Source organism: Taudactylus pleione, unplaced genomic scaffold (assembly GCF_031769625.1).
Source record: "Taudactylus pleione unplaced genomic scaffold, aTauple2 ptg000176l, whole genome shotgun sequence".
Taxonomy (NCBI): Eukaryota; Metazoa; Chordata; class Amphibia; order Anura; family Myobatrachidae; genus Taudactylus; species Taudactylus pleione.
In genome coordinates, this window is record NW_028284578.1 from 3,133,623 (window position 1) to 3,156,501 (window position 22,879).

Here is a 22,879-nt window from a genome sequence, read left to right on the forward strand (position 1 = left end):
CCTGGTGATGCTCTGCCAGGCCTCTACTGCAAATGTCTTCAGTTCCTGCTTGTTCTTGGGGCATTTTCCCTTCAGTTTTGTCTTCATCAAGTGAAATGCATGCTCAATCGGATTCAGGTCAGGGGATTGACTTGGCCATTGCATAACATTCCACTTTTGAGCCTTAAAAAACTCTTTGGTTGCTTTTGCAGTATGCTTCGGGGCATTGTCCATCTGCACTGTGAAGCGCCATCCAATGAGTTCTGAAGCATTTGACTGAATATGAGCATATAATATTGCCCGAAACACTTCAGAATTCATTCTGCTGCTTTTGTCAGCAGTTACATCATCAATAAATACAAGGGAACCAGTTCCATTGGCAGCCATATATCCCCACGCCATGACACTACCACCACAATGCTTCACTGATGAGGTGGTATGTTTTGGATCATGAGCAGTTCCTTTCCTTCTCCATACTCTTCTCTTCCCATCACTCTGGTACAAGTTGATCTTTGTATAATCTATCCATAGGATGTTGTTCCAGAACTGTAATGGCTTTTTTAGATGTTGTTTGGCAAACTCTAATCTGTTCTTCCTGTTTTTGAGGCTCACCAATGGTTTACATCTTATGGTGAACCCTCTATATTCACTCTTGTGAAGTCTTCTCTTGATTGTTGACTTTGACACATATACACCTACCTCCTGGAGATTGTTCTTGATTTGTCCAACTTCTTCACCAGGGAAATAATTCTTCTGTCATCCACCACAGTTGTTTTCCGTGGTCTTCCGGGTCTATTGGTGTTGCTCTCTGGTGCATTCTTTCTTTTTAAGAATGTTCCAAACAGTTGATTTGGCCACACCTAATGTTGTTGCTATCTCTCTCATGGGTTTGTTTTGATTTTTCAGCCTAATGATGGCTTGCTTCACTGACAGCGACAGCTCTTTGGATCTCATATTGAGAGTCGACAGCAACTGATTCCAATTGCAAATGTCACACCTAGAATCAACTCCAGACCTTTTACCTGCTTAATTGATAATGAAATAACGAAGGAATAGCCCACACCTGTCCATGAAATAGCTTTTGAGTTGATAGTCCCATTACTTTTGGCCCCTTAAAAAATGGGAGGCACATATCACCTGATGTAATTACCCTCAAATTAAATCTGAAAGTCTGCAGTTAAAGCACATCTTGTTTGTTTTAACGATACTGGATCAGAACCTCTATACACTCCTTCCTATACCTTCTAATATCCTGCCTATACCTCCTAAGGATAATGCTAATTTGCGTACGCAGTCATACATTAAATAAAGACTTAAGACCTGGAATCTGTGGTTCCAAAGCACAAGTAGTATTCAGGTAAAAGTACAGTCAGTTACACGCTATTGATCCAGACACAATTCGGTGCAAAGGAATTATACAGACCCAAGTACAGTATACATACGCAGCACTTCCGGACCAGATGTTAGGCATCAGCAAGAAACCCCTCGTCTATCAGCATTCAGCACGAAGACTAAAGACCCAGTGTTGGAGCACACATATTTATACCCCCCAGGAATAGACAACACAATAGAGAAGTTTGTTGCTGATGCTATTGGTTCCCAAGGGGGATACATCTGTTAAAGAGCATTTAACAGGCTGATTCAAATAGACACAACCCAGCCTCCAACAACTGAGGGTCCCTAGATTCCCGCCACATGCAACATCCTAACAGTTATTCATATTATATACATTTTGTTGTCTCTGCGGTCCATAAGTTGAGAATGCATGATGCGATCTCCCCACCGATAATACCGGAATACTGTGGAAAGAGTACGCATCAGTACAAAACCAAACACTGCTTACTTATCATGTATAAAACTTTAGTTACCAAACAATCTTTATTTCATAGCATTTATACTTAATGAACAATCTTAAATCTTATACCTTAAAGCTTATGGAACCTTGTATGTGAATATGTAATGTGTGAGTATATGGGGTTTGATATAAAGAAGCTAGTTAACTGGGGACAGATGCTTGCGCATTTAGCTACTAAACAGCGTTTTCATATAGGATCTTATGCATTCGCTAATATGCGACTAGTTAACAGCGCAATTGTGCATATTAATGTGTATATGAGAAATGGTGAAAGATGCAATCACATGATGCTATTAGTAATATCGCCATATGTACTTAAATGTGAATTTATCTAAAATGGCGCTTGGGCGGCCATTCGCAAAATGGCGTCTTGCGATCTCATTTCCAAGATGGCGTTTTGCGGCCAGTCGCAAGATGGCGTCGCCGCGATTCAATTTTAAACTGATATTGTCTCAGCCAATTATCCAGCTTCGACAGTTTCATTTCAAAGCCATTGTGGTGGTGAATAGAGACCAAAATATGAAAATTCTGTCAATGTCCCGATATTTAAGCACTGGACTGTGTGTGTGTGTGTGTATGTATGTGTGTATAAAAATATATATATATTAGGGATGTGCAGGCTCGGTTCTACTCTGTTCCGTTCGTTTTTTTTTACCGAATCTTATTGGCTATCCATATATATATACAGTCAGGTGCATAAATATTGGGACATTGACAGAATTTTCATATTTTGGCCTCTATTCACCACCACAATGGCTTTGAAATGAAACAAACAAGATGTGCTTTAACTGCAGACTTTCAGCTTTAATTTGAGGGTAATTGCATGCATATCAGGTGAACGGTGTAGGAATTACAACGGTTTCTATATGTGCCTCCCACTTTTTAAGGGGCCAAAAGTAATGGGACTATCAACTCAAAAGCTATTTCATGGACAGTTGTGGGCTATTCCCTCATTATTTCATTATCAATTAAGCAGGTAAAAGGTCTGGAGTTGATTCTAGGTGTAACATTTTCATTTGGAATTAGTTGCTGTCGACTCTCAATGTGAGATCCAAAGAGCTGTCACTATCTGTGAAGCAAGCCATCATTAGGCTGAAAAATCAAAACAAACCCATGAGAGAGATAGCAAAAACATTAGGTGTGGCCATATCAACTGTTTGGAACATTCTTAAAAAGAAAGAACGCACCGGAGAGCTCAGCAACACCAAAAGACCCAGAAGACCACGGAAAACAACTGTGGTGGATGACAGAAGAATTATTTCCCTGGTGAAGAAAAACCCCTTCACAACAGTTGGCCAAATCAAGAACACTCTCCAGGAGGTAGGTGTATGTGTGTCAAAGTCAACAATCAAGAGAAGACTTCACAAGAGTGAATATAGAGGGTTCTCCACAAGATGTAAACCATTGGTGACCCTCAAAAACAGGAAGACCAGATTAGAGTTTGCCAAACAACATCTAAAAAAGTCATTACAGTTCTGGAACAACATCATATGGATAGATTAGACAAAGATCAACTTGTACCAGAGTGATGGGAAGAGAAGAGTATGGAGAAGGAAAGGAACTGCTCATAATCCAAAACATACCACCTCATCAGTGAAGCATGGTGATGGTAGTGTCATGGCATGGGCATATATGGCTGCCAATGGAACTGGTTTCCTTGTATTTATTGATGATGTGACTGCTGACAAAAGCAGCAGAATGAATTCTGAAGTGTTTCGGGCAATATTATATGCTCATATTCAGTCAAATGCTTCAGAACTCATTGGACGGCGCTTCACAGTGCAGATGGACAATGACCTGAAGCATACTGCAAAAGCAACCAAAGAGTTTTTTAAGGCTAAAAAGTGGAATGTTATGCAATGGCCAAGTCAATCCCCTGACCTTAAATCCGATTGAGCATGCATTTCACTTGATGAAGACAAAACTGAAGGGAAAATGCCCCAAGAACAAGCAGGAACTGAAGTCATTTGCAGTAGAGGCCTGGCAGAGCATCACCAGGGATGAAACCCAGCGTCTGGTGATGTCTATGCGTTCCAGACTTCAGGCTGTAATTGCCTGCAAAGGATTTGCAACAAAGTATTAAAAAGTGAAAGCTGGATTTAGGATTGTTTAGTTTGTCCCATTACTTTTGGCCCCTTAAAAAGTGGGAGGCACATATAGAAACCGTTCCTACACCGTTCACCTGATTTGGATGTAATTACCCTCAAATTAAATCTGAAAGTCTGTAGTTAAAGCACATCTTGTTTGTTTCATTTCAAAGCCATTGTGGTGGTGAATAGAGGCCAAAATATGAAAATTCTGTCAATGTCCCAATATTTATGCACCTGACTGTGTGTATATGTATATGTATATATATATGTAATATATATATACATATATATACATATATATATATATACAGCCATAGAAAAGAACAGCACACGGAAACTTGTAGTAAATCAATAATGATGTATAGAGCTATGTTTCGGGGTGCAACCCCCTTTGTCAAGCCCACACTAAACAATGTGGGCTTGACAAAGGGGGTTGCACACCGAAACGTAGCTCTATACATCATTATTGATTTACAACAATACGGCGTCCATTGAAGATTGATTCTGGCGGATTTCTATTTCTTTTTAGATTCTATTACATGTAGAGACTTGAAATTCGACAGAATAGCCTCTGTTTTGCCAAACCCCACAAACTTAAGATTTCCTCTGACAGTATGCAGTCGCAAAGTGGATATTCACTTTGTCGACAGTTATGATATAGACATGGTGTAAATGTCCACCTCAACTGTCAACACCTGTATAATGAAAATGTCGACAGAATGTCAACATTGTGAACATGCTGACGTGCGTGTTAGCGTTAGGGACAAAGAGTCACAGTAAAAACAGTCAACGTTGGAACAATGTCAACATTACATCAGTGTCAACATGATAAAGGTCGACATGGCCAATGTTCATACTGTGAACATGTCGACATGTTTAATGCCTACATAACGACCATGTCGACACTTTAATGTTGTCTAATAAATGTTGACCATTGGTGTAATATACCACGCCCCCTTTACCAGCTACAGTCTTTGTCTCCATGCCCACTGAACCCCAGTTTCTCCTAGTGGGCCTGACTCAGACATGCGTAATGACAAAGTTTGTGTAATTGACAAATTTTTTTTTTTGCAATTGTGCTTGCAGGAATATATTTAAAAACTTGTACGGCGCATGTGTTACACAGAGAGTATGCACAAAGGCGATGCTGCATAGGAGACTATAGTATTTCTCCCCCTTTCTTACCTCATCCACACCATGACTATGATTTCGTCAAATTCTCACTTACTCAGTATCTACCTAATCCTTTATTCTACCCCCTGTTCCCACCTCTATCCTCCCCCCCCCCTAGTCTCCTCCACTGTTTCCTCCCGTTATCTCCCCTCTTCTGTATTCCTCCCCTCTGCTTCCCTCCCTCTCCTCTTACTCCGCTTTCATTCTTTTCTCTCCCACAATGGTCCTACTTCCCCACCACTAAGCTCAGCACCCACCCTCCTCTCCCTATAATCTTACCACACCTTCATCTCCATCACACTAATCTCCCTCCCTCTCCTACAAATGCATGCAACCTATCTTGTCTACTGATTACTTCCTCCCACTCCTGCCTCCAAGATCTCACCCAAGCTGCTCCCTTCCTCTGGAACTCTCTCCCTCTCCCTATCAGACTCTCCACTTCTCTACAAATCTTCAAACAAGCTCTCAAGATCCACTACTTCAAAGCCTTCCAGATCTCATCCTAACCTGCTGCTTACATGCTTCTTCCTCACTGTCTACCCTATTTGTGTTTTCTGTCTGTCTCCCCCTCCCCTATAGAATGTAAGCTCTCACGAGCAGGGCCCTCTTCCCTTATGTGCTTTTCCTTCCCTCACTCATACGATCATCTACTCAAAACTCTCCACAAGCGCACTTAACACTTGGTTGCTGATGCCCTGCTGCTTTTTTGAGTGTTATGATGGCTGCAGCAATGTTTCTAAACTGTTTTTATTCTGTATTGTTTAGTATTGTAAGTCACTGTTTTATGAGTTTGCTCATTTGTGTACTTTGTGAGGCGCTGCGGAACCCTTGTAGTGCCATATAAATAGAGGATGATGATAATAATAATAATAATAATAATAATATAGTATGACGGGCAATCTGCATCTGCCATAGGGCAGATGCAGTCTTCGATGGTGCAGCTGATAGTAGCATCTAGGGACGCACTGATCAGTATTACTGCATGTATGGATGCTGAAAATGGACATCTCAATCCTCGCACATTCGAACATAATGTCATGGACTGGCGTCCGCCAATAGACGCTGCTGCGTGCACTTCTGTGTCCACCTCTGTATCAGGTCCTTCGTCTCACTATTGCCCTCTTCCTCGAGACTAATGCTCTAATGAGCAGGAGCCCTCTCTACCCTCTGTCTGCAAGAACACATCATCCTCCAACCAACCTCTCCTTAGGCAGGCCTCACGAAAAGTGTGACAAACTTCCCCATGAACAGTCCTAAGGTCTTCGAAGGAAGTAGGACCTGTAACGGTGTAAAGCAAACTTTGGAGATAGAAGCATTCAAAATGTGTAGGATGTACAGTGTAAACATGGCCAAGAACTTCTGTTGCTCTGATACCAGGATGACCATCTACAGTGACTCCCTGTTTCTGTGCAGAAAAACTTTTGGAGAAGCATTCCATGTGTAATATTTTGGCAGCTCACAGTACAGCAGGGTCCTTGCAAAGTCATCCTTTTGACACAGTTGGAAGAAAGAAGTGAATGTTGTTGTGTAATTTGGTATAGTCAGAGAGCTGAGAATGCTGACAAAGCCTGCTAAAGCTCTCTTCGATAATAAACATTAAGATCATGACAAAACATGACAACACAAAATGCTTGCTCCAAGGCCCTACCCATATGCCGTGAGGCCCTACAATGAGCGTCCAGCAAAAGTTGTGTTTTTTAATTAATTAAAAATGAACAGTAATTAATTTCCATTTAAAAATTTTTTATTTGCCTCCGCCGTGTTTTAATACTCTCATATGTAAAATGTCACAATCTTTGCTTGTAACTGTGGATTTGTATAGAAAGACAAAAGTACAAATTTTCACTTTTATACAGTAGAGAAGATAGAAAAGAAAAAAATAGTAGATAAGCTAAATCCTTTTCTAATTCTGTACCTGATCTGTAGAGGGCGAATGCTTTGCAAAAATTGTGTTTTTTAATTAATTAAAAATTAATAGTAATTTTGATTTAGTAGAAAAGATAGAAAAGAAAAAATAGTAGATAAGCTAAATCCGTTTGTAATTCCGTACCTGACCTGTAGAGGGCGACTACTATGCAAAAATTGTGGTTTTTCATTAATTAAAATTAACAGTAATTAATTTTGATTTCCAATTTTTTTTTGTTGCCTCCGCTGTGTTTTAATACGCTTGTATGTAAAATTTCACGATCGTGGCTTGTAAACTGTGGATTTGTATAGAAAGACAGAAGGACTATTTTTCACTTTTATATAGTAGATGTACTTCTTTTGCTTTTATATAGGATTTATATTTTGTAGTTTTTGTTACGTCCGTCCCTGCAGAATGTTTTGCTGCTTTCCAAATAAGTGGTGATGGTCTAAAAAACTTAAACCTATTTTTCTGAATGATATAAAGATTTTGGTAATAACACAGGAGGACGCCAATAAAAAAATACATTTACTCCCTATTGACTTACATAATTGACATTTAATCTTTGCTGTACGAGTCGTCTTATTTCTCTCTGTATACAGCTTTTCAGACTTTGGCTGCATGTTGGAGATCTTGCACTTGGACTATTTGCCAGATGGACGATCACTGGTGGAGACAGTTGGTAGAAGACGTTTCCGAGTGTTGCAGAGGGGACAAATAGATGGATACCACAAAGCAGAGATAGAATACCTGGTGGACAAGAAGCTGGAGGGTGAGGAACTGCAGGAGGTACAAAGATTACATGATATGGTGTACCAAGAGCTAGAAGAATGCTTCTCACAGCACACAGGGCGTGTCTTCATGCATCATACCAGCCCACCTCCAAAAGACGACAACATACAGGTCAGCATTAGGGGATAAGGTTGTTGCAAAAATAAGCCTTAGGCTTATCGAACAGGAGACCTTCAAGCAGAATAACCGTTTTCTTCTCTCAAATCTAAGGGGGGAGATTTATCAAATATTGGAGATGGATAATGGGTTAGATACATGAAACCTTGGAAAAAGAGAGAGGAACATGTACTAAGCTGTGGAAAGAGATTTAGGGGTCTATTCACTAAGCCTTGGAGAGAGATGAAGTGGAGAAAGAGAAGTCCCAGCCAATCAGCTCCTGTCACTATTCAAACATAGCCTGTAACATGGCATTTGGAGCTGATTTGCTGGAACTTATCTGTCTCTCAAAGGCCTTAGTGAATAGGACCCCAAAGTACAAACCAATCAGCTCCTAACTGTCAATTTTCAAACACAGCCTGTAAAATGACTGTTATAAGCTGATTGGTTGGTACATTATTTCTCCAAGCTTTGATAAATCTCATATCTTTCTCCAGTTTATCTCTTTCAAAGGCTTGATACATCCAGAGCCGGATTTAGACCTTATGGGCCCTAGTCAAGATACCTGTTTTGGGTCCCCCTTCCCTCAAATAATCCATAACACTATATTTTCATTCCTAATTCATGTACAGCACCCTTGAGAAAAGGTCCACCATGGCCTTGAAACGTTGACTATGTATGTATAATACACTTGATTTTTGCTAGCTTTCACTAAGCTTTCCCAAGTTTTTCCCCGCTGATTGCCCCCTCTATAGCTCTCACTGTCAGAGCATCCATATCATACTGACTCACTGCAAATGTAACCCCAGGCGGAATACCTTACCTGTTGTGGATACGCTGACCGGCATGGCAGCATGGCTCCTCGAGTGGCTCTTCCTTCCTCTGCCTCCCTCCCAGTCAGTGTTATTGCGGGGGGAAGGGAGGGGCTCTAGTCTTACCCTGCCCTTTAACTCCACCCCCTCCTCCCCCCAGCCTCCCTCCCCTGAGCTACTGCTACTATACTGCCTGCTTGTGTGTGCTGTGCGAAACACAGCGCAGTAGGGTCAGATTTTCTCCAGGGCTGGATTTCAGGGCTGTGTTTTAGCATGGGGCGGTCAGGAGGTCGAGGTGTATACATGTTTTGTTTTTATTTTGCATTGAAGATGCTAGATATGCATTTGTAATTTCCTGTTTGTAAAAAACTAATATAGGATATTGTTCAATGTAGTTTTCAAATGTTAGCAAGTACAGTATAATTGCATGAAGGTTTGGAACACTAGAGTATTGCCCAAATCGCATTCCAAATTGAATCTCCCCCAATATCGGTCACTATGGTGGCAATGGTAGGACATACCACATCCTTGCCAGATAGTACCAAAACTAAGATTGGGCCACTTTTTCATATTGTGTGCTTGAGCAATGCTTGCAACTTCTGAGGCTGGGTACACACTGGGCGATACATAGGCTGATATATTGAGATCGCGTCGGCGGGTCTGTAGTGCCCCCGATATGTGCGAACTACTTTATTCAGACATATTGCATCTGCTCTGCAGCACAGCAGATGGCCGATATATCTGCGGATATATCTGTGCATCTGACTGTGGCCCTGATTCAGACGGAAAACATATGAATTACCGCCGGACACAAGTTCAAATCCCGACAGCGGCAGGCCAACACGGCTGAAAATCCCGATCGTCCCCAGGTAAGTATCAACTAAGCTAACCTAACCCCCCTAACCCTAACCCTCCTTAGGGGTGCCTAACCCTAACCTTCCCCCCCAGTGCCTAACCCTAATCCCCCCTCTAAGTGCCTAAACCTAACCTCCCCTTCCCCGCCGCCTAAACCTAAGTCCCCCCCGGGGGTGCCTAACCCTAACCCTCCCTCCCCCTAGCCTAACCCTAACCTCCCGGGGGGATGCCTAACCCGGTCTCCCGGCGTCTGTAAAATGACAGGCGTCTAGAATTAGACGCCTGTCATTTAACCCTTGCCGGGATAAAGCAGTCGGGAAGCCGGCTATCGAGCTTACGTCCGCTGGCTTCCCGATTGCATACCGATTCAGACCTGCTCGCTAGAATGCGCTCGCTCGTTGCTGGACGTTTTTTGTGTTCTGCGCATGCGTATGCATCACATTGCGCGTGCGCAACCCACTGCGATAGACCGGGAATCACTCGCTCGCTCAGCATAGACTGCCAAGTTGAATGAGTGACAGGAGTGGCCATTTGTGGGTGGTAACAGCGGCAGGCCACTAGAAATGGCGAGTGGATGTGCGAACGCAGGCGTGCCTGTGTGTTTCAACGCCGTTTCATAGGCGTGCATAATTAACAGGCAGCATCATTGTATACGTCACCTTGTTGCATTTCACACTGAAGGCATCGCAGTGCTTGCAGGCAGGTATAGTCAACCTCAAGTGCTGCAAGCACAACCGTTGGTGATCGATGTACCAATGTTCTCATGCACTTCCTGGAGATGACGTGCGCAAGTGGTTGTCTTATGAATGGCTGGTGGGCATCTACTTATGCAAAGTGATCGCTCGCCAAGACATAGTGGGCGTGCTAATGCCTAGCCGAGCGATCGCCTGCCTTGCTGGGTGTGCGCTGGATCTGCATACGCTGGGAGTGAGTGATCGTATCTAGCGAACGGCTCTGGATCAGGCCCTGTGTGTACGGGTGGCCAGCCCACCACCCGTACACTTGATGCAGGGTCCACTGGTGACTGACAGCACAACTGGGTGGGCAAATTCAAATGCCCGCCCAGTTGTGATGTCAGGGTGTAGCTTACATGATCGGCCGCTGTGTCGGCGGATCCAGCCATAGGTGGATCCGTCGGCAGAGTGTGTAGCCAGCTTAAATTGCATTCCTATTGAGGTTGTTTGAATTTTATTGGTTGCTGTTGGCAACACCAACTCTCTCCTTTGTACCAGTTTTTAATCGGATTCCTAGTCTACCACATGGTGCCACTGTGTACTTTTAGAAACGTAAAAGATTATGGGATTAACTGAACTCCTGCTTTATCTCTTCACATGCATGTTTGTGTCCCTGCATCCCAGCTTTCTATCTTTCTGTTAAACACACACTGTTCTAACACTGTATTTTATTAATGTCCCACATGTGCTCTTCGGGTATAGTAATGATAGTTAGGCTATACGCAGCATTGGCGCTGCACATTAATCTAGTCTTGCTGTATCAGTTATCTGTGTCTCAGGCAACTTATACTGTACCTGCTGTTTTCCACAAATACAAGCCTCATTTATTCCAAAAATTAGTTGCCTGAAAAGAAAAGCAAAAAAAACCCAGTTGTTTTACTTTTAAATAATGTAAATATTGCTACAGATTTTTTTTTTACAATTAAATTACACTGGTAATGAGCAGAAGTGTTAATTTGATTGCGGGGAATGAATCTGCCGTTTAACATTCTTGCTGTCAGATGTAATGTGATAAGAGCACTGTGTACTGCTAAAGCTATTGTCTGGCTGGCTCACTACCAAACCGAGCGGTGACTGTGTCCTGCCTCCATCCAAAGTGAAGGGCGCAGCCCCTGTTACATAGACTAACATAATTTTTTTTAACTGATTATAAATTTCCTTAAAAAATAAAGCTGCTAATAGCATTTACAGAGATATTTAGTAAAAGTTTCTAGAGTTATCAGAGCAAAATATATATGAGCTAAAGCTGTGATAATTGATGGGGGCTTCAGTCACAAATCCTGTGAGCCTAGGCCAGATTACCAATGGGGCAGATGGGCCTAATTTTATTTGGAGGCCCATCATCATGATGGTCAGCCATAAATCATGAGTATTAAAAATGTATTTCTATTTCCTCACAAAATTACGCAATTGTTATAGTTTTACATATTTAGGGGAACAGGCTGATAGTGTCTGTGTCAGGCTGATAGTGTCTGTGTATGAGGGAGGAGTGATAGTGTCTGTGTCAGGCTGATAGTGTCTGTGTATGAGGGAGGAGTGATAGTGTCTGTGTATGAGGGAGGAGTGATAGTGTCTGTGTATGAGGGAGGAGTGATAGTGTCTGTGTATGAGGGAGGAGGGTTGTAGACCATACTTGCCGACAATCAGCTCCAGCCTTCCGGGAGGGAGCTGATTGTCGGCTAATAGCAGGGGGCGGGGCCGGCCATTGGGGGCGGAGCCAGGGTGGGGGCGGCCATTTGGTGGCACACTGGGGGCGGGGATGGGGGCGGGGACGCACGATTGCGTCATCGTGACTCCGCCCCCTCTTCACAATGCTGTTATTTTCAGCATTGTGAAGCAGGGGGCGGGGCCACGATGACGCGATTCTGCGCGAATCGCGTCACCGGGCCCCCCGCTGCGGGGGTTTCCGTTTTTGTCAGGGGGGAGGTGGGGAGGGTCTCAAGCTTCCGGGAGGCTTGCCTGCCTTTCCGGGGGGCCGGGAGCGGCACCCGAAAATCGGGAGGCTCCCGGCCAAATCGGGAGGGTTGGCAAGCCTGTTGTAGACACCCATATGGCACTGACCACACCCCACTGCACAAGTCACAGCCACATGGCACTGGCCACACCCACACAACACTGGTCACAGCTTCTCTCAATAAAGCCTTCAACATTTTCAGCCCCAGGCCCATGTGGTCCTTAATCCGGCCCTCCTGGGAGCATGCCCAGGCCATCCCCAATCCCATTTCCCTCCTCTGAAAGCACAGTTGAATTGCCAAATGCACCAGTGACAGATGGACACTGCTCCCACTCGGGCTGGATTAAGGCTTGTGGGGGCCCCCTCCAAACTACACGGAGCCTACCTCCCTTCCCCGCCACACGGAGCCTATCCCTACCCCAAGATTACTTGCCTTCTGTTAAACACGCGCATACACACACAACATACACACTAACACACACATATTGTATACAGTATACACACACATGAACACTTCTACATACACACACTAACACATATATACACATATATACATACTAACACATACACAGTATACACACACTAACACATACTGCATATACAATAATTCATATATACACACACACATACATACTAACACATACATACATACTAACACATACATACATACTAACACATACATACTAACACATACACATATACTAACACATACATACATACTAACACATACATACATACTAACACATACATACACAAAAAACAGTACACATACATGCAGGAGCTGCTGGTTGCTAATGAAAGCGGGCACCTTGCATAATTAGGCCCCACCTCCTCATGCCATAATCCCACGATTTGCAGATGATATGGAGGTGGGGCTTGTCGTATTGGCTCTGCCCCCACTTCAGCAGGTGCACTAGAGGTAGAGGCCCCTCTGTGTGTGTGGGCACTGGGACGACCACCCCTGTCGCCCCCCCCCCCCCTTAATCAGGCCCTGCTCCCACTTACTACGGTGACCGTGGCTACGTGGACATCAATCCCAGAAGTCGGGGAAATTGTGCCTACTGTACATTGTGTTAGCAACCACTTACATTTTCAGCCACTTTTGGTAAAGAAAAATGGCTGGTAATACACAATTAAGTCACTGAAAATGAAATTTCCAATATCTCCAGTTCTGTCAAGGGGTATATGTGTGTTATATTTATTTATTTATTAGTGGATGCCACCAGTTCTTTTGTATGAGACCTGTTTTAATTGATATCTAATGAACCTTTAAAATGACCTTGCATTATATACTATGGGCGAGATGTACTAAAGGCAAAAATGCGGCCACGACTCTGGAAATACATTCCGGAGCTTGGACCCGGCCTATGGGCTTCTCATTGCATTTCTTCTGGGAGGGATCCAATGGAATCCCTCCCAGTGGGCCTGATTCAGAGCTGAACGCTCTGACCAGAGCGCTCGCTCTGAATCAGGGCCCTCCTCCATGAAAATGGAGCGGCCTCCTGGCCGCTTGCATAGCTGTGGGTGACCATATGCGAGCGGCCATAAAGATGGTCGCGATGGTCTTGACCATCGCGACCATCGGACTTGCGACAGAGACCCAGCGGTAGGGTCTCCCTGCCGCAAGCCCTGGAGTGATTTTGGCTCTATCAGACTAGCCCTGGAGTGATTTTGGCTCTATCTATCACTAGTGATGTCAGTGGGACCGGCTTCAGACGGCAGGCGTTCCCATGCGGCACTATCACTAGTGATGTCAGTGGGGCCGGCTTCAGACGGCAGGCGTTCTCCTTCTGCAGGCACGCCCACCAAAGGGGGCGTGCTGTCAATCAACATCGACAGCACGCCCCCTTTGGTGCGAGACCCGGAGCGATGGTGAGCCCGTCGCTCGCCGGGTCTCGCGCATGCGCACGACGGAGCTCCCTCTGTCGTTCGCATGCGCAGTGGGGAACATCGACCCACTTGCGAGCGTACTGCCGCTCGCGAGCGGGTCTGAATGACCCCCAGTGTTCCCCGCATGGCACGTGCAGTTCTGCTCATGCACAGAGGGACTTCTGGGTAATAAACCCGGAAGTACCTCTATCGCAAAGGACACCTCTTATCGGGAAAGCTGTCCATTGCAATCGAAATTGCAATTCTAAATACATACTGGCGTAATTAACGCTGGTATGTACCCGATAAGTGGTGAATGTACCGCATCATGGATGTGATGCTTAGTACAACATGCCCTATGTATTGATGACATATACAAAACTACCATCAAGATAAGATACAATAAGTGAGCAACACATAGTATATTGAAAGCAGGTGCTGCCTCACAAATGGAGTTCCTGTATTAAGTAGAATGAGTGGGTCCGGTTCTCTGAGAACCAGACCCACCCGAACATTGCGATACGGGCTGGGATCAGAGTCCATCTTGGGTTTTCCTGCTTAACTGTGATCCCAAAACGAGGCAAAACGTCATCATCCTGCTGTCCGGATTCTCATGGGTTTTGGATTGTATAGAAGTCCCTCTCTTCGGTGCGCTCTGCTGGGCTGTGTTGTCCAATACAGGGGTGTGCTTTGCTGGGCTGTGTTGTCCAATCCCGGCAGGGTGTGCTGTGTTCTGTCCAGGGGGCTGTATTATTTATCATTGCTTTGCTAATCCAGGGGTGTGCTGTGCTGTCCGTCAAGGGGTGTGCTGTCCAGGGTTGTGCTGTCCATCCAGTGTGCTGTCTGTCCATGGGCTGTAAAAAAAAAAAGTAAAAGGAACTAAAAAAAAGTAAAAAATATATATTGTGACGCTGTATGCCGTGCCCCCCCCCACAGTGTATCCAAAACACTGCGGTTTTACTGACCAACAGCGTCACAGTATAATATTATTTATACAAGTATTCTGGCACTGTTGGTCAGTAATACCGCAGTGTACTATATTCATAAAACTTATCACATTAAGTGGAAACGCAGTGTAATATTCAACACATATTGCGACACTGTAAGTGGAAACGCAGTGTATTATTCATAAAAAATATTGTGACACTAAGTGGAAACACAGTATAATATTCAGCAGCACGTATTGTGACACTAAGTGGTAGCACAGTGTATTCATAAAAAATATTGTGACACTGTAGGTCATTGATACCGCAGTGTAATATTTAAAATTGGTACAAATTGGCTTGTGTGCTGTCCCCCATTTTGTTCGTATTAGTTGATCTGAAGAACCATAAGTTAAGTGGAGAGCATGAACCACATACTAGTGCTGTAGTTGCTGCCAGTGCCACCAGTCATGACGATACTAGTGCGTCTACGTCGTCTATTGAAACCGATGCCTAAGGGCATGCAGGGCTTAAGTCAGGGCATCTAAAATCAAAGAATCAATCTTTTACATAGGTAAAGAAAAAACATCAAAGGGAAAGTTATCTGCAGAAAGACAAAAAATTAGCAATATGCCTTTCACCACAAGTGGAAAGGCTAAGACCTTGGCCTTTATTTATGACTGGTGGTTCTGCCTCTTATAATGCTTTAAGCCATTCTCCCTGTAGATGTTTAAACAAAATGAAAATCGTTAAGGCACAGGAACCAACTGTGCACTCAGAAATGTCACAAATCCCTGAGCAGAGTCTAAGTGTGTCGGCAGGTGCCATGTGTGAGCCTGACCTTTCCAAAACTGTGCTCAAAGAGGAGCCCCCTTCCACCACTTGTGCGTTCTCTGCAAATGTGGGGATGAGCATCACAAGTCTCAACATGCTGACATAGAAATAGAGGATGCTTCTGTGGAATTGCACCAGGATGAGGAGGATAAGGATGTTGATGATGAGGATGTTGTTTGTGTAAATCAGGACCCAGTGGAAACAGTTGTTGCTCATGATAAGGAAAAACCCATTGTCATGACTGGGCATAAAAAAAATATTGTTTGGAATAATTTCTACCCAAATCCGGAAAACAATTGTCAAGCCATCTGTACACATTATCATGCCAGAGTAAGTAGAGGTAGGGACCTTAACCATCTAGGAACCTCCTCCCTGATATGTCATCTACAGCGCATCCATCCAACGTGTTTGCAAAATTTGGCTAATAAAGTAACAACAAGCAGTCCAGCATCAGATAGCTCCCTTCTCTCTGCTAGATCCAAGCACCTGGCATCTTCACCAACAAAACCTTCATCAATAATATCTTCAATCATGATTGGAACTAGTCCTACATTCAATATGATAATGCTAACTCAGTCCTCCTCCCCTATCCTGGATTTCTCAGAAGAATTCTGGAGCACTATGCCTGCTGCTGCTGCTGGGAGTGGATCTTCATCCCAGAAGGGGACAAGGAAGACTACTAGTAGTAGTTCAAAAAAACGATTGCCTGTTAAACAGTCCTTTGCAAGGGGTGGCAAGTATGACAGCAGTCACCCAGTTGCACAGCGGATCACTGACTCCATAACATATATGCTGGTATTAGATGTGCATCTGATATCAGCCATTAGTGCAGTGGGTTTTAGACATTTAATTTAGGTCCTATATCCCAACTACCAAATCCCATCTAGTTTCCACTTCACTATTTGTTTATTTATTAACAGTTTATTATATAGCGCAGCATATTCCGTTGCGCTTTACATTTGGAAACATAAATAGAACAAAACTTGGTAATAACGCACAGATATATAGGTAGGAAGGCCCTGCTCGTAAGCTTACAAACTATAGGGAAATAGGCATTGATACACAAGGATAGGTGCTATATATTGCAATTTTGGTCCAGCCAGAATGGAGAGTTTCTTGGTGGGCTGCATGATCCAGTTACACAGGAATGTTAGCCAAATATCAGGAGGATGTGAAAGAAAGACAATGTGTGAGGTTATGTGTGGAAATATGGAAGCTATGAAGGTTATGTGGGCGGTTCTGGAATCTGATAAGCTTGCCTGAAGAGGTGAGTTTTCAGGGAACACTTGAAGGATTGAAGACTAGAGGAAAGTCTTATTGTGCGTGGTAAGGCATTCCATAGAGTGGGTGTAGCCTGAAGAAAGTCCTGTAACCGTGAGTGGGAGCAAGTAATGCGTTGGGATGAGAGACACAGATCTTGTGCTGAGCGGAGAGGTCGGGTTGGGAGATATTTTGAAATGAGTGAAGAGATGTATGTTGGTGTGGTTTGGTTAATAGCCTTATTTTATATTGAATACGGTAGAAAACCGGCAGCCAATGGAGGGACTGACAGAGTGGTGCAGCAGATGATGAACGTTTGGCAATGAAGATAAGCCTCGCAACTGCATTCATAATGGATTGTAATGGTGATAGCCTGTTTTTGGGAAGGCCAGTAAGGAGACTATTGCAATAGTCAATGCGAGAAATAATGTGTGCATGGATTACAGTTTTAGCAGTGTCTTGCGTGAGATATGGTCGAATTTTGGATATGTTTTTTAGATGTATGTAACATGATTTTGAGACAGATTGAATGTGGGAAACAAAGGACAGTTCAGAGTCAAGTATGACACCTAGGCAGCGAGCTTGTGGGGCAGGGTAGATTGTCGAGTTATCAAGAGAGATTGAGAGATCAGGTTGGTAACTGTTATTGGCTGGCGGAAATATAATTAATTACTAATAATTCACTAGAAAAGCAATTCCCAGCCTGTATAGGGACGTTAAAAAAAAATAAAAATTTTTTTTAGTGTCCTCCAAAATGCCATTGTACCAACTGTCAACTTATCCACAGATATGTGGACAAGTGGAACACTACAAATGCAAGATTACATGACTTCAGCGGCACCAACAGCAGCAGCATCTAAGACACAGCAGCTCATTCAAAGGCAGGCTACTCTGTGTATCATCGGTTCACTAAGAGGCATACTGCTGACAACCTCTTAGAAAAACTCAGGGAAGTCATTGCAAAATGGCTTACCCCACTTGGACTCTCCTCGGGATTTGAGATTTCTGACAACGCCACCAATATTGTGAGAGCATTACAGCAGGGTGAATTTCAACATGTCCCATGGTTTGCTCACACTATCAACTTGGTGGTGCAAATTTAAAAAAAAATAAAAATGACAGGGCCATGCAGGAGATGCTCTGTGGCCTGCAAAATTCTGGACATTTTCACCATTCAGCAGGTGCATGTAGAAGATTGCAGCACCTGCAAGAAATGTTGAATTTGCCCTGTCACCAGCTGAAGCAAGAGGTGGTTACAAGGTGGAACTCCACCCTTTTATATCCTTCAGCAGATGGAAGAACAGCAAAAACCCTTCGAAGTAGTGACCTGTGAAGTGAGTTCAGACATTGCCAGCTTGAGTCAGGTAATTCCCCTAATTAGACTGTTGGAAAAGCAGCTTGAGAAACTGAAGGAAGAACTGAAACGAAGCGATTCCACTAAGCAGGTCGTGTCTTCCTTCCCAGCGGACACAGATCTGAAGAGATGCAAAGAGCTGTTGGTAAGGAAATTGTCAGCTGAAGCGGCACGTGATGCAGTGATGGCTCCTTCTTCAGTTTCTCTAGCACGTGCGGCTGCCAGAAAAAACTAAATTTTCCCCAAAAAAGACCCACTGGTGATGCAGATGAGTCAACACAACCAAGTTTTGACATCTGGTCGGGTCTAAAAGCATTGCCTACAATTAATGAGACCTCTACCGTGACTCAATCCGATACTGTCACCATTCAAAGAATGGTTGAGGACTATTTTAGTGATAGCGTCCAAATAGGCATGTCAGAAAATCTGTTTCACTACTGGCAGGAAATAAAGGCAATTTGGAAGCTCTTGCACAAACATGCTTTGTTTTACTTGAGCTGCCCACCCTCCAGTGTAATTTTGTGTAAAATTGATGTAAACACTGATGATGGTGAGGAATCGGATGATGATGGCGACAACATCTTGCCTCTGTAAAGCCAGTTTGTGCACAGAAAAATCATTGCCAGCAATGTCAGCTGCCCGTTGGCAACTTGTTTTGTGAGGGCCCAAACAAACCAATCGCTTCAGCCACAATTGGCAGTCCCTGTTGCTGAAGTGATTGGTTTGTTAAACTGTACATGTTCTGTTTACTATATACAACATAAGGTAGGGTGGAAGGGCCCAAGGACAATTCCATCTTGCATTTCTTTTCTTTGCATTATGTGCTGTTTGGGGCATTGCTGTCTGACATTTTTAATGTTAGAGTTTATTAAACTGCCATCCTGTCTACCACTGCAGTGCCACTCTTTGCCATGTTGGAAGCTGAACTGCCACATGTTAGTGCAGCCCACTGCTGTCGCTAAGCTTATTCAGCCAGCTAGCTCGATGCAACCTTTTTGCCTAAACTGGATGAAATCAATGTTGTGAGGGGGTCAAAATTGACTGGAAATTACTGGAAATAAATGTTATTGAGGTTAATAATACTGTAGGAACAAAAACAGGCCCAAATTATGTGATTTCTGCTGTTTTTATGATTTTTTTAGAAAAAATACAGATCCAAAACCAAAACACGCAAGGGTGGTTTTGTAAAACCTGATCCAAAACACGGGGGTCAGCGCACATTCCCTAAGCAATCAAAATGTCATTGTGCTTAGGGTTATGTGTCAAATTTTGGGAAAGGCCAAGATTTCGCTCAATGTTTTGTAAACCATTGCTAGCAAAAAAAAGCTTCATTTACTTTGAGTGAGGAAGGCTACTCCAGTTGCCTATGTTTCACATTGAACAGTGGCTAATGCTGCGTTTGGCACAAAAGACAAAAACACCTGCTCCTTGGATAGGGCTCTCTTTTGGTTGCATGTTGAAATAAATATATTTTATGTCACTTATTTTGTATACAGAGTACAGGAATAATAAATACTTCTTTTCATCTTTCTCATTATTGTAAATCCTAGAGTACAGGTAGTGCAATCTCATTTACATAAAAGTGTAATCAGGACAGAAGATATTGGACATCTAGATTGCCAATTTGCCATCATACCTCATACAAGTGCTCAGGAAAAGTGGAGATGTTGGGTTGCTGCATTATACTGCAATGCGAGCAGTCACATAGAATTTAATATACCCTGAATTTGCAGTAGTGGGCAGGATATACGTGTAAGCTGTGTATTTATTTATTTTTTAATTATTCATAGTTTTATCCTGGGGAAGCCAGTGGCTCCCTCATTTGATGGTGTCAGCACCTGGACAAACCATGTGGACATTGTGGAGAGGTAAAGGGATGCAAATGCAATTTCATAATGGCATGCAGGGAAAATACTGCCTGCATTTGCATGTAGCACAGAAATAAGGATCCGCTTTATTTTTGTGTAATCATTTAGGGGTCAATTCAATTAGGTGCGAGTTGGGTCCTGCAAGCCGTTCCCATCTTGAACTCATAGCAATTTGCATGTACAAATCAATTCCAAATTCACATTGCTGTCTCTGACAAATTTTGTGGGGTTTTTTGCATTTCCCCCCTGAGCTGGTGAAAAGGTAGGGAAAATATTAAGGCACAAATGTTGGGACGCAGTGCAAAACCTCTGACACACCCCTACCAAATAATATTCATGCACTTGAAGGGCTATAATAGCATAATTTGGCCAATAAAAACATGTCAGTTTTCAGGTCAAGTTTTCAAAAAATCTGTGTCAATGATGTCGGACAGGTATGTGGAGTTGTAAATGATGCGGGACGGGTATGTGGCGGTGTAAATTATGTGGGACAGGTATGGTGAGATTTAAATGATGCGGGACAGGTATAGTGAGATGTAAATGATGTAGGACAGGTATGTGGAGGTGTAAATGATGCGGGACAGGTATGCGGAGGTGTAAATTAACTTGCAGGTGTGAGCCATAACAGTGTTTTCTTTTCTTATCATATTTCTCATTATTGTAAATCCTAGAGTACAGGTAGTGCAATCTCATTTACATGTGGGACAGGTATGTGGAGGTGTAAATGATGCGGGACAGGTATGTGGAGGTGTAAATGATGTGGGACAGGTATGTGGAGGTGTAAATGATGAAGGACAGGTATGTGGAAGTGTAAATGATGTGGGACAGGTATGTGGAGGTGTAAATGATGAAGGACAGGTATGTGGAAGTGTAAATGATGCAGGACAGGTATGTGGAGGTATAAATGATGCGGGACAGGTATGTGGAGGTGTAAATGATGCGGGCAGGTATGGTGAGATGAAATGATGCGGAACAGGTATGGTGAGATGTAAATGATGTGGGACAGGTATGTGGAGGTGTAAATGATGCGGGACATGGAATGTGGAGGTGTAAATGATGTGGGACAGGTATGGTGAGATGTAAATGATGTGGGATAGATATGATGAGATATAAATGATGCGGAACAGGTATGTGGAGGTATAAATGATGCGGGACAGGTATGTGGAGGTGTAAATGATGTGGGACAGGTATGTTGAGGTGTAAATGATGCGGGACATGGAATGTGGAGGTGTAAATGATGTGGGATAGGTATGGTGAGATGTAAATGATGCGGGACAGGTATGTGGAGGTGTAAATGATGCAGGACAGGTATGTGGAGGTGTAAATGATGTGGGACAGGTATGTTGAGGTGTAAATGATGCGGGACATGGAATGTGGAGGTGTAAATAATGCGAGACAGGTATGGTGAGATGTAAATGATGCGGGACAGGTATGGTGAGATGTAAATGATGCGGGACAGGTATGTGGAGGAGTAAATTATGCGGGACAGGTATCTGGAGGTGTAAATGATACGGGACAGGTATGGTGAGATGTAAATGATGCGGGATAGGTATATGGAGGTGTAAATGATGCGGGACAGGTACGTGGATGTGTAAATTAACTTGCAGGTGGAAGCCAAAACAGTGTTTTCTTTACAAAATGGTAATAAAGCACTGAAAAATCACTTTTATGTATATTTTTCTGTTCCCCAAATTGCTGGAAAGACCTTAATTTGCTGAAAAGAATTTGCCTGCTATAATTTTTCCACCATTAATAAAACATGCAAAACTCAGTCATTTAACACGTATAGTATTTTCCTTATGGCCACTAACAGTTTTCAGAAGTCTTTGCAATAAATATGTTTTCTTTCATGGTCCTATTTTATTATTTAATTATGTTGTGGTTGGTTGTGCAGGGGTTAAAGGCATCCGTTGACAAACTCATTGCACCGTGTAGAACTGTTCTCCTTACACCCTGCAGTGCTTTGCCTTGCCCACACAGTTGAGTTTTGAAAGCGAGATTGATGCTGCTGTCCATTAAAAGCCGCCAGGTGCTTGCAAGCAAATGACTGGAAAATGTTCTAAAAACCAAAATAGCATGCTTAAAGACTCCGATGGGACGTGTCCACCCAAACACCAGATTATAATTTACTGTTTTAGGATCTTTTATTTTTGTTTCTTTAATAATCTGGAGGCAAAGAATAGACATGCAAAAGTAAGACCTACTCTGTCCACAAACTCGGCTTGCCTGTACATATGATCACATAAATGGCTTCTACAATAATGCTGCATCTTGGTGACATAAGAACAATAATATAATCTGCAGGCTTGTGTAGCAAAGGTGCTAAAGCATAAAAAACATTTACTGAAAGCATTTTTTTTACTGGCATATTATTATGTCCAGAAACTGACTAGATGTGGGGCGCTTCTCCTCATTAGGCTCCAAAATGAAGTTATTCTCCTAAAACTGCATCATATTGGCTTTACTCCCTCCTCATGAGTGGGCAATTTGTAGCATTATGCTCCCCTGTGAGTACAGGGAACTCC

The 22,879-nt window shown here is 43.2% G+C and overlaps 1 protein-coding gene across 6 annotated transcripts in view; it reads left to right on the forward strand.

Annotated features, from left to right (window-relative positions):
- Positions 1-22,879, forward strand: part of LOC148520520 (LON peptidase N-terminal domain and RING finger protein 1-like) — a 105,997-nt gene that overhangs the window by 77,224 nt on the left and 5,894 nt on the right. For 3 of the 6 annotated variants that reach the window (XM_088475682.1, XM_088475683.1, XM_088475685.1), the window contains one exon: positions 7,606-7,906. In XM_088475682.1, coding sequence (XP_088331808.1) covers positions 7,606-7,906 — 301 coding nt within the window. Of the gene's footprint in view, positions 1-7,605; positions 7,907-22,879 lie in introns of those variants that run through there. The other 3 variants (XR_015878864.1, XM_088475684.1, XM_088475686.1) reach the window with 2 other exon arrangements.